This window comes from Leiobunum rupestre, chromosome 1, assembly GCF_980474605.1.
Source record: "Leiobunum rupestre chromosome 1, qqLeiRupe1.1.hap1, whole genome shotgun sequence".
NCBI classification, from domain to species: Eukaryota; Metazoa; Arthropoda; class Arachnida; order Opiliones; family Sclerosomatidae; genus Leiobunum; species Leiobunum rupestre.
Genome location: NC_143384.1, coordinates 29,055,078 through 29,067,653, shown reverse-complemented (window position 1 = coordinate 29,067,653; position 12,576 = coordinate 29,055,078). Strand labels below are relative to the sequence as shown.

Here is a 12,576-nt window from a genome sequence, read left to right as displayed (position 1 = left end):
CCACCTTTAATATCATAATTTTTCCTACGCCCCTTTGCCATCAACCACGCACCTCCGCCTTTATCCACGCCCATCCACCTTTCGTATTGTTATATTTCCCACACTCCTCAGCCATTAACCACGCCTTTCCTTCTTTCCTAGCGTAACATTAACACGCACCTCCGCCATTATCCACGCCCCTCCACCTTTACTATCGCTATATTTCCCACGCCCCCTCAGCCATTAACCACGCCCCCTCAGCCATTAACCACGCCCCCTCAGCCATTAACCATGCCCCTCAGCAATTAACCACGCCCTTCTGCCTTTATCCACGCCCATCCTCCTTTCCTATTGTTATATTTCTCACACTCCTCAGCCATTAACCACGCCATTTCCTCCTTTCCTAGCGTAACATTTACCACGCCCACGCCCACTCTCCTCTGACTTCATTCACGCCCCTCCACTTTTACTCGCGTAATATTCCCCACGCCCTTCCGCCATTAACCACGCCCCTTTGTCATTCCTACCGTAAACCTTCACCCTTTTTCTCGGTAAGTGGGAAACACTTATTTTATCTCCCAAACTCTCTCTCTCTCTGTCTCTCTCTCTGTCTCTCTCTGTCTCTCTCTGTCTCTCTCTCTCTCTCTCTCTCTCTCTGTCTCTCTCTGTCTCTCTCTCTCACTCTCGGTGTGTGTGTGGGCGGAGAATATCTTCCGGGCATCCTTAAAACAGAGGCTCTACTCGAGACAACATATTTTCCGTTCCACCTGAATACAATCCTGCTGTGGCCAATTCCTTTCGGCTTGAAATTGAATCCATCCAAAAGGCACGCGCTACATTTCCGACTTTTAATAAAATTGCCTGAATAGATTTGAGTGGAGCCGGAATAGTGTGTGTGAGAGAGGACTAGAAGTATGAAACGCGGAACCACTTTGGAGAATAGAGGAAATTCAATAGTCACGGAATAAATGGACGAAATATTTGTCGGGAAAAGGTCGAGCAAATAAAACCCCTTAGCGTAGGCCGCCCGTTTTTACAGCTCTTAAGAAAATTGACTGTTCGCGAATCCGTCAAGTCGAGTCGACCTCGCGTATATTTAATTCACAATCCAATAAAAGAAAGAGTTTTCCTCTACCCTAGCACGGCCTCGATTGGCCTCGGCTCGCTTTGATATTGCACGTGGCGTGTCAAATGGAGGACGGGCTTCGAAATAGGGATGATCACGTCACATGAAAGCTGTCTATGCGTTTTACTCAATTAAACTTTATGAATGTATTTATTTATAATACGTAGGGGTAGTCACTTCAGAAATCAGGTGTGAAAATCGTAGGTAATCACGAGAAATCCCTTCCAAAAATCATTGGAAATCGACGAAATATTGTGATAAATCATTGAATATCACCGGAATATTGTGAAAAATCATTTAATGTCGCAGAACAGTTATGAGAAATCATTTACAGTCACAGTAATAGTGTGAGACATCATTTAAAATCACAAAACTATTGTGATAAATCCATGAATATCATAAAACATGTGAAAAATCATTGAAAATCACTAAAGAATTCTGAGAAATCATTAAACAATTGTGAGAAATCCTTAATAATCACTGAAAATATTGTGATAAATCCATGAAAATCACAGAAACAATTTGAGAAATCCTTAAAAATCACTGAAAATATTGTGATAAATCCATGAAAATCACAGAAACAATTTGAGAAATCATTGAAAATAACATAACAATTGTGATAAATCATTGAAAATAACATAACAATTTGAGAAATCATTGAAAATAACATAACAATTTGTGAAAAATCATTGAAAATCACTAAAGAATTCTGAGAAATCATTAAACAATTGTGAGAAATCCTTAAAAATCACTGAAAATATTGTGATAAATCCATGAAAATCACAGAAACAATTTGAGAAATCCTTAAAAATCACTGAAAATATTGTGATAAATCCATGAAAATCACAGAAACAATTTGAGAAATCATTGAAAATAACATAACAATTGTGATAAATCATTGAAAATAACATAACAATAGTGAGAAATCAATGAAAATCACAGAAACATAGTGAGAAATCAATGAAAATAACATAACAATAGTAAGAAATCAATGAAAATCACAGAAACATAGTGAGAAATCAATGAAAATCACAGAAACATAGTGAGAAATCAATGAAAATGATAGAAACATTGTGAGAAATCAATGAAAATGATAGAAACATTGTGAGAAATCAATGAAAATGATAGAAACATTGAGAGAAATCAATGAAAATTATAGAAACATTGTGAGAAATCAATGAAAATTATAGAAACATAGTGAGAAATCAATGAAAATGATAGAAACATTGTGAGAAATCAATGAAAATGATAGAAACATTGTGAGAAATCAATGAAAATGATAGAAACATTGTGAGAAATCAATGAAAATGATAGAAACATTGTGAGAAATCAATGAAAATGATAGAAACATTGTGAGAAATCAATGAAAATGATAGAAACATTGTGAGAAATCAATGAAAATGATAGAAACATTGTGAGAAATCAATGAAAATGGTAGAAACAATCACAGAAACGATTGGGAGCAACGGTTAAAATCGTATCATCATAGTCATTCTTGAGAAAACCTTTTTAGCGTTTATCAATTTAGATATGGAGGTAAATTGTCAGATGAAAATATCATAATATTGTACATAATAATCGAATGAAACTGGTTTTCGAAAACTATCGAGTGTTGGTTTTCTTAAACTATCGTGTGAAACGTTTTTTTCGAAAATTATCGAGTCAAACTGTTTTCTCGAAAATAATCGAGTCAAACTGTTTTCTCGAAAATAATCGAGTCAAACTGTTTTCTCGAAAATAATCGAGTCAAACTGTTTTCTCGAAAATAATCGAGTCAAACTGTTTTCTCGAAAATAATCGAGTCAAACTGTTTTCTCGAAAATAATCGAGTCAAACTGTTTTCTCGAAAATAATCGAGTCAAACTGTTTTCTCGAAAATAATCGAGTCAAACTGTTTTCTCGAAAATAATCGAGTCAAAACTGTTTTCTCGAAAATAATCGAGTCAAAACTGTTTTCTCGAAAATAATCGAGTCAAAACTGTTTTCTCGAAAATAATCGAGTCAAAACTGTTTTCTCGAAAATAATCGAGTCAAAACTGTTTTCTCGAAAATAATCGAGTCAAACTGTTTTCTCGAAAATAATCGAGTCAAACTGTTTTCTCGAAAATAATCGAGTCAAACTGTTTTCTCGAAAATAATCGAGTCAAACTGTTTTCTCGAAAATAATCGAGTCAAACTGTTTTCTCGAAAATAATCGAGTCAAACTGTTTTCTCGAAAATAATCGAGTCAAAACTGTTTTCTCGAAAATAATCGAGTCAAAACTGTTTTCTCGAAAATAATCGAGTCAAAACTGTTTTCTCGAAAATAATCGAGTCAAAACTGTTTTCTCGAAAATAATCGAGTCAAACTGTTTTCTCGAAAATAATCGAGTCAAACTGTTTTCTCGAAAATAATCGAGTCAAACTGTTTTCTCGAAAATAATCGAGTCAAACTGTTTTCTCGAAAATAATCGAGTCAAACTGTTTTCTCGAAAATAATCGAGTCAAACTGTTTTCTCGAAAATAATCGAGTCAAACTGTTTTCTCGAAAATAATCGAGTCAAACTGTTTTCTCGAAAATAATCGAGTCAAACTGTTTTCTCGAAAATAATCGAGTCAAACTGTTTTCTCGAAAATAATCGAGTCAAACTGTTTTCTCGAAAATAATCGAGTCAAACTGTTTTCTCGAAAATAATCGAGTCAAACTGTTTTCTCGAAAATAATCGAGTCAAACTGTTTTCTCGAAAATAATCGAGTCAAACTGTTTTCTCGAAAATAATCGAGTCAAACTGTTTTCTCGAAAATAATCGAGTCAAACTGTTTTCTCGAAAATAATCGAGTCAAACTGTTTTCTCGAAAATAATCGAGTCAAACTGTTTTCTCGAAAATAATCGAGTCAAACTGTTTTCTCGAAAATAATCGAGTCAAACTGTTTTCTCGAAAATAATCGAGTCAAACTGTTTTCTCGAAAATAATCGAGTCAAACTGTTTTCTCGAAAATAATCGAGTCAAACTGTTTTCTCGAAAATAATCGAGTCAAACTGTTTTCTCGAAAATAATCGAGTCAAACTGTTTTCTCGAAAATAATCGAGTCAAACTGTTTTCTCGAAAATAATCGAGTCAAACTGTTTTCTCGAAAATAATCGAGTCAAACTGTTTTCTCGAAAATAATCGAGTCAAACTGTTTTCTCGAAAATAATCGAGTCAAACTGTTTTCTCGAAAATAATCGAGTCAAACTGTTTTCTCGAAAATAATCGAGTCAAACTGTTTTCTCGAAAATAATCGAGTCAAACTGTTTTCTCGAAAATAATCGAGTCAAACTGTTTTCTCGAAAATAATCGAGTCAAACTGTTTTCTCGAAAATAATCGAGTCAAACTGTTTTCTCGAAAATAATCGAGTCAAACTGTTTTCTCGAAAATAATCGAGTCAAACTGTTTTCTCGAAAATAATCGAGTCAAACTGTTTTCTCGAAAATAATCGAGTCAAACTGTTTTCTCGAAAATAATCGAGTCAAACTGTTTTCTCGAAAATAATCGAGTCAAACTTTTTCCAAAATCATCAATGAAAATTATTTTAAAACATAAAGAGCAATTATTCTTCTAAAAACGTTATTATTTTATATAATTTTTCGATGAAACGTAATTAGTTTATATAATTTTTCGATAAAACGTAATTAGTTTATATAATTTTTCGATAAAACGTAATTAGTTTATATAATTTTTCGATAAAACGTAATTAGTTTATATTGTTTTTCGAAAAAATATTCAGATTAGAAATGATTATAGATATCCTCTAAGAACTCCTATCCACTGTCCTACTAGGTGTGAATTCTTGGAACCGTACAACATAAGGCTGGTCTTTTATATATCGTGTGAAACTGTTTTTTCGAAAATTATCGTGTGAAACTGTTTTCCCAAAATCATCATTGGAAATTATTTTAAAACATAAAGAGCAATTATTTTTCTAAAAACGTTATTAGTTTGTTATTTTTCGATAAAACGTTATTAGTTTACATTATTTTTCGATAAAACGTAATTAGTTCATATTTTTTTTCGATAAAACGTAATTAGTTCATATTGTTTTTCGAAAAAATATTCAGATTAGAAATGATTATAGATATCCTCTAAGAACTCCTATCCACTGTCCTACTAGGTGTGAATTCTTAGAACCGTACAACATAAGGCTAGTCTTTTATTAGAAGGTTATTTGAACTTTTGGGGCTGGACGAATCGTAACGGCGCTTTAACCTTAGTTAAAAAGTGGGCGTAGTTGGCCGCCTTTGCAATCCCAGCTCTCTTTCTTTCGTAATTCACGCCAGTGTATGAATTTCAATTGGCCCCTCTTTCATTCGGAAGGCTGCTGGATTAGGGTGTGGTCACTTTCGCCCCACTCCAGCGGGTCAGCATTCGGTCAAGTAGCCGGCCCCTCCGTCCCTTCGCGAGAATGGTTTGTACGGAAGTCCGGTAGCTCTTTTTCTCGGACTCTTAATTGCTCGGCGTGTGACGATTTTTAAGAGTGTGGGCTGACCCACGGCCAACTTTGATCACGCGGTGGTTCGCGCTATAGCGGCTAACCCATTCGTTGAAGTTTCTATGTTAACCTACGAGCCTAAAATATCTGTATGAGTTGAGCGCCCCTAGCGGAATATTTTGTTAAGAATAGTTTATTTTATACAGAACAAAGGCGGGGAATTCAAACTTATTCGTATTAAAATTATATTATTGTCATTTTTACGCAATAGGCGAAACTATAAAGTCTAAGGGTGGAGGGGGGGGGGAGCTGAAAATATAGTAGTTTACGCGCCATCTATCCTAAGAAATACGAACTATTATTTCTTTTATTTTGCTAATGGCGGTTTAAATTTTGATCGATTGATATAAATTATCTAATTATTATTATTAATTAAAACATTTTGTAATAGATAGGTGTAAAATAATTAGCTGTCTGCAGTATCTGGAAGGAATAATTTTTTCCTTACCGTCGTACGGCCAACTATGAACACGAGTTACCGAATAGAAGTTTGCTGTGAAATGGTAGTCACGAGATTTTGTTTTCTCATTTTAACAATTTGGCTAATACTAAATTTACTTCATAGTTTCGCCTATTACCTTGGACAAAACTTAATATTAATAAAGTAACGTTTCTTATTACCATTTAATAGCAAAAGTTGCCGACATATATGTGATATTTTAAATTAAGCGTATAAGACGCGTTAATAACACCCGTTTTGCATTGAAGCGAATATAAAAAAACTGTATGAGCTCAGCGCCACACTCTTTATAGCGGGAAAATCCCGGCCCTCGGAAAGTCGGTGAATGGGTTGGCTGCTATATAGCGAACAGCGCGTGATCAAAGTTGGCCGTGGTTGACCACACGGAGCCGCTGTTTTAAAATAAGCTCGCATCATTCATATCGCCGAGGCTTAAGATATTTTGACGACCGAGGCTTATTGGAACGGGGTGAAGTCTGTATCGGGGGAGCCAGTATTATTCCCTCTAGTTGTCAAGCTCCGCCCACTCGCCACCTGTACCAAACCAAGGCCTTCCGTACTGCGTTGACCTTTTCGGAGCCGAGGTGCTTAATTATCGCGGGAGTATTTCTGGGTCATCGTGGAAAGAACGTTTACGCCGTGACTAATTGTTTCAATCTGTTCGCGCTTTTGATTGACTTTTATTTAGTAAGGTGCTACACCCCACTTCAACCCCCGGGGCCGCGGAACTCGTGATTGGTTATTTTTAGATTTTGTTTTGGTACGTTTAATTTGATTGCGAGGTAACGGATATTCATTAAATATTCAAAACATGATTTTATTTTAGTAGAAACTTTTCAAATAAATTTTAATATTCCTGGTGTAAGAGGACCCTTCCAAATCTTTTGGAATTAGGACGGTAAAATATTCAAATCAGGTGTTATTCAGTCCTAAAAACCAAAATAAATTAATTTACTAAGTCACAATATTTATTTTAAACCCTGTAAATCAGCTTGTGATTTTCGAAATAATTATTCCAAATACAGAAATGTTCATCCCTTCAGAAATATTCCGAATTTCTTGAGGTATTTTTAGGGTATTTTAATTGGTGACAGACAAGGTTTGACGTAACGCTGAAAAGCAAGCTTAATACGACCAAAAAAAGCATTTATTTAAAGGATGAGAATGACCAAGTTGAGACGAATTCTAGCGCCGGTTCAAATCCCCCTCATGCTTGAAAAGTAAGCTCATTGACGTTATTGGAGCACACGTTGATGACGTTATCCCTCCCCTTACTCATGCTTGGGGAAAAATTGACCCACGTAAAATATAGTAATTATCACAAACAAGGAGACTACCTTATGTGGTTATCACCGATTTTGTTGAAACTCGGGGGTTACGTAGACCTTAAGGTAGTGTGAAAATTGCCAAAGGGAAAAGTTGCAATGGGCTTTAGTTTTCCTATGGCAACCGAAAATGTTTTTCATCTCTCAAAACCATAAATTTCCAATTAAAAAAAAATGGGATTTTCTCGGTTTCACAAGGTACTTACTTACTTAAAAAACAATTCAAAAAAAAATTCAAAACTTATCCAAAAAGATTAATTTTACCTATTTTGGGTAAAACTGATCAATTATTTGGTGAAAATTTATCATTTTTGGTTAAATTTTAACAAAATTTGGGTAACTGAAAAAATCCCATGCTTTTTTAAATGGAGAGGTCAAAACATTTTCGGTTGCCATAGGAAAACTAAAACTCATTGCAACTTTTCCCTTTGGGAATTTTCATACTTCCATAAGCTCTACGTAACCCCCGAGTTTCAACCAAATCGGTGATAATGGCCTCGGGTAGTCTCCTTGTAAGTTGAAATGCATTCCTTCTTGATACGACATAATTATATTCCGTGATAAACTGACTTCTAGTAGTCCGTCCCCTTAGGATTTATTGTTCCATATTCCGCAACACTTTTTTATTTTCCACTGCGAAAATGATCACGTTTTTGAAAAATTATCCCAATAAAAGCCCTATAAAACCTAATAAATTTGAACCTCGCACTAAGTCCCGTTAACACTAGCAAAGTTATTTAATTAAAATCGAATTAGGTATTCGCCTTAAAGGTGTCGCTTTAAACGTATAAACGTGCAACTTGGCGTAGAAATTCTAGCCGCCTTCCATTTAAGGCTCCCAACTGAATAAAATTCTGTTTTCGTCAGGTCGATGTCAAAGGATGTCGCTACTCTCGTAGTTTCCCATTTAACCCGTGTCTTGATCGGCGACGAAGCTCACTTGTCCGTTCGAACAAAGGCGGGTAACGCGTTAAGTCGAGACTTTTACACCCTAGTTTAGCTCGTTCCCCACCTTGACAAATGGCGTCGGGTGACAACCGTACGGCTATATAAGGCACGGTCTTTTATTCAACGATTATTAAAAGCTTGAAGTATAATGGCGAGAAGGCGAAGGTAAGGTCGCGAAATTACATTGGAACCGTGGGCCTAATACATCACCGCTAGGTGTCAGAGGTGTCCGCTCTCTTGACCCCTAAATGCGACAGCGGCTCCATCTGGAAATGAATTATGCATGAAATTCACTCGGTTCCTTCTCCCTCCGGCAGGCGGCGCGTTAGGCCAACCGTGAATGTCTATAAAAAGTGAAAAAAGACGATGGGGGGACACCAACCTGAAATAACTGTGTGACGGTTTTTTTACGCTCGAGGCTTGTCTATTTTGCCGCCTGCTCTCGTAGTCCCTTTCTTAGAGTCCAAATGCCAAGTTAACAGAGCCGTCTAACGGGACATTTTAAAACTTTGAAGACGCGAAAAAGTGCTTGTAGATTTTTCGCGTCTTGTGAAGGCCAAGAATGGCAATCCTTGGATGCAATTTTTCTTTGCTATGGAACCCTAAATTATCCACCTAATTCTGGTGGAACCCCAACTAATTTTTTTACTTATCTTAAAAGACTCTTGACACCAACAAAAATGGCCGCGCTGAGAATTCTCGGAACCCCTGTGACCCTTCCGCGGAACACCTTTTGGGAACCGCTGGTCTAACCCAAGGTTGCTAGAGACGTTTTTGAAGCCTTAAAATACGAGACAAAAAGAAAGTGGTAGGGTCTGAAGTATACGTCACTAAAGCAATCGATTAGAGTTTCAGACGTAATAAAGTACGCTAAAAAATATCAAAAATACATTGGTTAGGTAGTCAAAAGTCAGAGCAAATATAAGCCGAGGACATAATACACCTTTTTTAAATCGTGACGTTAGTGTCAGACCCTTGAAACATAAAAGAAAAAATTTTGACCATTCAAATCAAGGGTGAGCACCACTTGGGTCTAACCAGCCCGATGTATCATTGGTTAAATAAATGTTACGTCTTCATCTTTCTCGTGCTGGGAGAAAATTAGAACTTGATGACCGTGAATCGTCATTCTCTAAGTTGAACTAAATAAATACTAGAGATCGGGGATGGTTAACTTTTATTCAATAGATAAAGCTCTCAAAATTATTCGTAAAAAGTTTTGATCAAGTAATTTATATTTCTGTATTATCCGATTAATTTTTTGATAAATTTGTAAAATTAAACGGTCAAACGACGTATTTTTTTTTATAAAAAAGCTCAAATTTTACGAATAATACATGTTTTTTAATCATTTTCCGAAATATTAACCGGTAAATTTCTTTGTTTACATTTTTTTCCCGAAAAAAACCAATTTAAACATGGATAATGATTAACCGCCCCGACCTCTAATAAATATTTAAAATCAAATCAATCTTTTTTTTTAAAAGAAAATGTTTAATTGGGTATTTTTTTAATTTTTAGGTTCACGAACTATACTTTGGGCATTGGAGACAACAGAATCGTATTTCACGTGGTAGACGTGTCCCATAAAACGCCATGGATCGTCAACACTTACACCTTGATTATAAGAAGACAGGACATCACCTACGGGGAGTTGCCCTTTGAACCGGGTGAACCTCACCAAGTTTGCAGTTTAACGCAGGAATGCGAAATGTTGATGTCGCTCCACGAGTCTTGCGGCGTCCAACTGGATGCCAGCAGGGTGACCGACTGGACCACTTTCGTGACAAGGGCTTCCATGAAACGTATTTGCCAAGCCGGTGACGCAGCTGGTCGCTGGGTCCTGCCTTGCCGCGCCTGCGTGGACCGGAAGACGTGCTACTGGAAGGAAGCTATTTGGCAACCGTACAACTGTCGACATCCTGTACTAAGCAAGACGGCTTTGACCAACTGCTTGGCTCATAAAAAGGTGCGATTGTCCATGTTGGTAACGGAATAATAATTTTTAATAATCAGCTAGGCTAATACCCAAGGCACTACCTTAAGTCCAAGTCATCTTGCGACTTTTAAAGCCTTTAAATCAGGTGGCCGGGTTACAATGCGTAGGAGGGTGGTGGCAAGCCCCTTTTAACCACTGGGGAGAACTTGCAAACTCAAAGCAAAAGGAGTGGTTCCGAGTTTTCACACCTAGGAGCAACAAACACAGCACCCCACACAAGGATAACGCAACGTGTCAAAAGTCATTTATTTTCTGGTGTATAGATTTCATTGGTTAGACGCATAAGCGTGTGTTACCGTCGGAAGGTGGACTTTTTGAAATTGTCGTCCCTCTTTCCGTAAAACGTTTAGCGTATAGGCTCGTCCAATGAAATTTGTACACAACACTGCGTTAGCGTGTTTAAAAGCTAGTTGGGCTCTCCTTGTGTGGGGTGCTGTTTTTGTTGTTCCTAGGTGCCACTTGCTGGAATTGAACGCGGCCCCTTTTTCTGCGAGACGAAAGTGTTAACCACTCAGCCAACCCACTTCTTAGTGCTGACTAGTATGAGAGTGAGCGTTCGATTAACTTTCTCTGATTTCTGTTCTTGGTACAGCTGCTGTTTATTGGCGATTCTACGAATCGTGGCATGATGGAATACATCATGGAGCGAGTCAATGGCACTTTGACGGAATGGGACAAAACTCACGACATTCGCGTCTACGATAATCTCAACAGCCATCGGACGGCGGTCAGCTTCGCCTACTATCCGCAATTCTGGTTGCCAACCAAAGAGAGACCCGTCTTCGAGAAGGCGGTCTATCAATTAATACAAAAGTAAGCCTTCTCTTTTACCATTTATATCCATAGAAGTAGGTCTATACAATTTAGACTTGAGACTTTTACATTTCCAGCAATGACGTTACTTAGAGCTAGGAGCAACAAACACTAGGAGAACGCATCTAAACTTTAAACACTCTAACGCCGTGTTGTGTACAAATGTCATTGCACGAGCCTTTACGCTGAACGTTTTACGAAAAGGGGGAAGACAATTTCCGTATTTCGCCTTCCGACGGCAGCAGGCGCTAAAGAGTCTAACCAATGAAATTTGTACGCAAGAAAATGCACGACTTTTGCCGGGTTGCGTTCTCCTTGTAGGGGTTTGCTGTGTTTGTTGCTCCTAGCTTAGAGTCACATCGTCCCAATACGTAACACGGTAAACTGGTTTAGTTTTTCATGACTTCCAACTCTCGTTAAAACATGTGGTTATTTTCGTTGAATCTTAATAAATCCAATTTTGTAAGTTAAATTTTTTTCGTTTTTATTCAAATTTGGTTTTTTATTGCAAATCATTTCAACATGCGCGTGAACTACGTAGTAAATTGTTCAAATTTTTACCGCCGACTGTCGGCTAGTGTTCGAACTACACACCGGCTGAGGAAAACCGTTTTCCCTTTATTTATCAGGCTATAGGGTCGCCCGTCGAGCACTTAAAACTAAAACGCCAACTTCGCGGCGGTCCTTGCCTCGAGCCTTTAAGAGACGCGAGTTTGCAGTTTGCTTTGAGGTCAACTCTTAGTGGTAGGAGCCTTATAGAAAATACAAATAACCGGCTATAGATAGAAACACATTTCGAATTGCATTTGGGATTTATTTTTCTGGGTCTTTCAAATGTTTCAAAGTTCTTTTTTCAGTCTGAACCTTTCCTTTAAGATTCCAAAGGCTTTATATTTAGTTGTATGTCTGTGTGTCCGAGAAAATAGACCCTTATCTATTCCTTCAAATTTGTCCAATTTGAAAAACGCGTTGCCTAATTAGTTCTTTGTGTTATTTTATCATTTCGTCATAGTTTTGAACCACCTTTTCCATTACAGGTCCCGTCCAGTTGCAAACAACACGAACACGGTTTTGGTTGTTGGTGGCGTACATTGGTTGGCTACTCAGCATTTACTCATGTTACTCAAAGCTTTGAAAGTGTGCGTATCATTACTACACCAGTTTAGTTTTTGAATTAGAAATAATATATTTTAATACGAAATTGAACTATTTCAGTGAGAGGCTTCAAGGTATAAGGCTCTTCGTGAAATCTTTGGGATCAGGCTTCCATCAGATGGTCGAAGGCCTCAGATCATTATCATTGGTAGGTATTCTTTTATAAGTTACAGGTATCCATGTTTGAGTACACTTGGATTGTCTAAGGTATGCTGTGATAGTCCTGATGATTCACGTAGAAACGAGCGTGGTTTAGAACG

The 12,576-nt window shown here is 37.2% G+C and overlaps 1 protein-coding gene across 3 annotated transcripts in view; it reads left to right on the top strand.

The window, feature by feature from the left end:
- The window catches only part of LOC149962067 (cadherin-like and PC-esterase domain-containing protein 1), a 221,906-nt gene that overhangs the window by 197,271 nt on the left and 12,059 nt on the right, over window positions 1–12,576 (top strand). For all 3 annotated transcript variants that reach the window (XR_016481258.1, XR_016481254.1, XM_090178261.1), the window contains exons 15-18: window positions 9,871–10,318; window positions 10,941–11,161; window positions 12,199–12,300; window positions 12,377–12,464. Coding sequence is in view for 1 of the 3 variants with exons in the window: in XM_090178261.1 (XP_090034387.1) it covers window positions 9,871–10,318; window positions 10,941–11,161; window positions 12,199–12,300; window positions 12,377–12,464 (859 nt within the window). In the remaining 2 variants the exon portion in view is untranslated. The remainder of the gene's footprint in view (window positions 1–9,870; window positions 10,319–10,940; window positions 11,162–12,198; window positions 12,301–12,376; window positions 12,465–12,576) is intronic.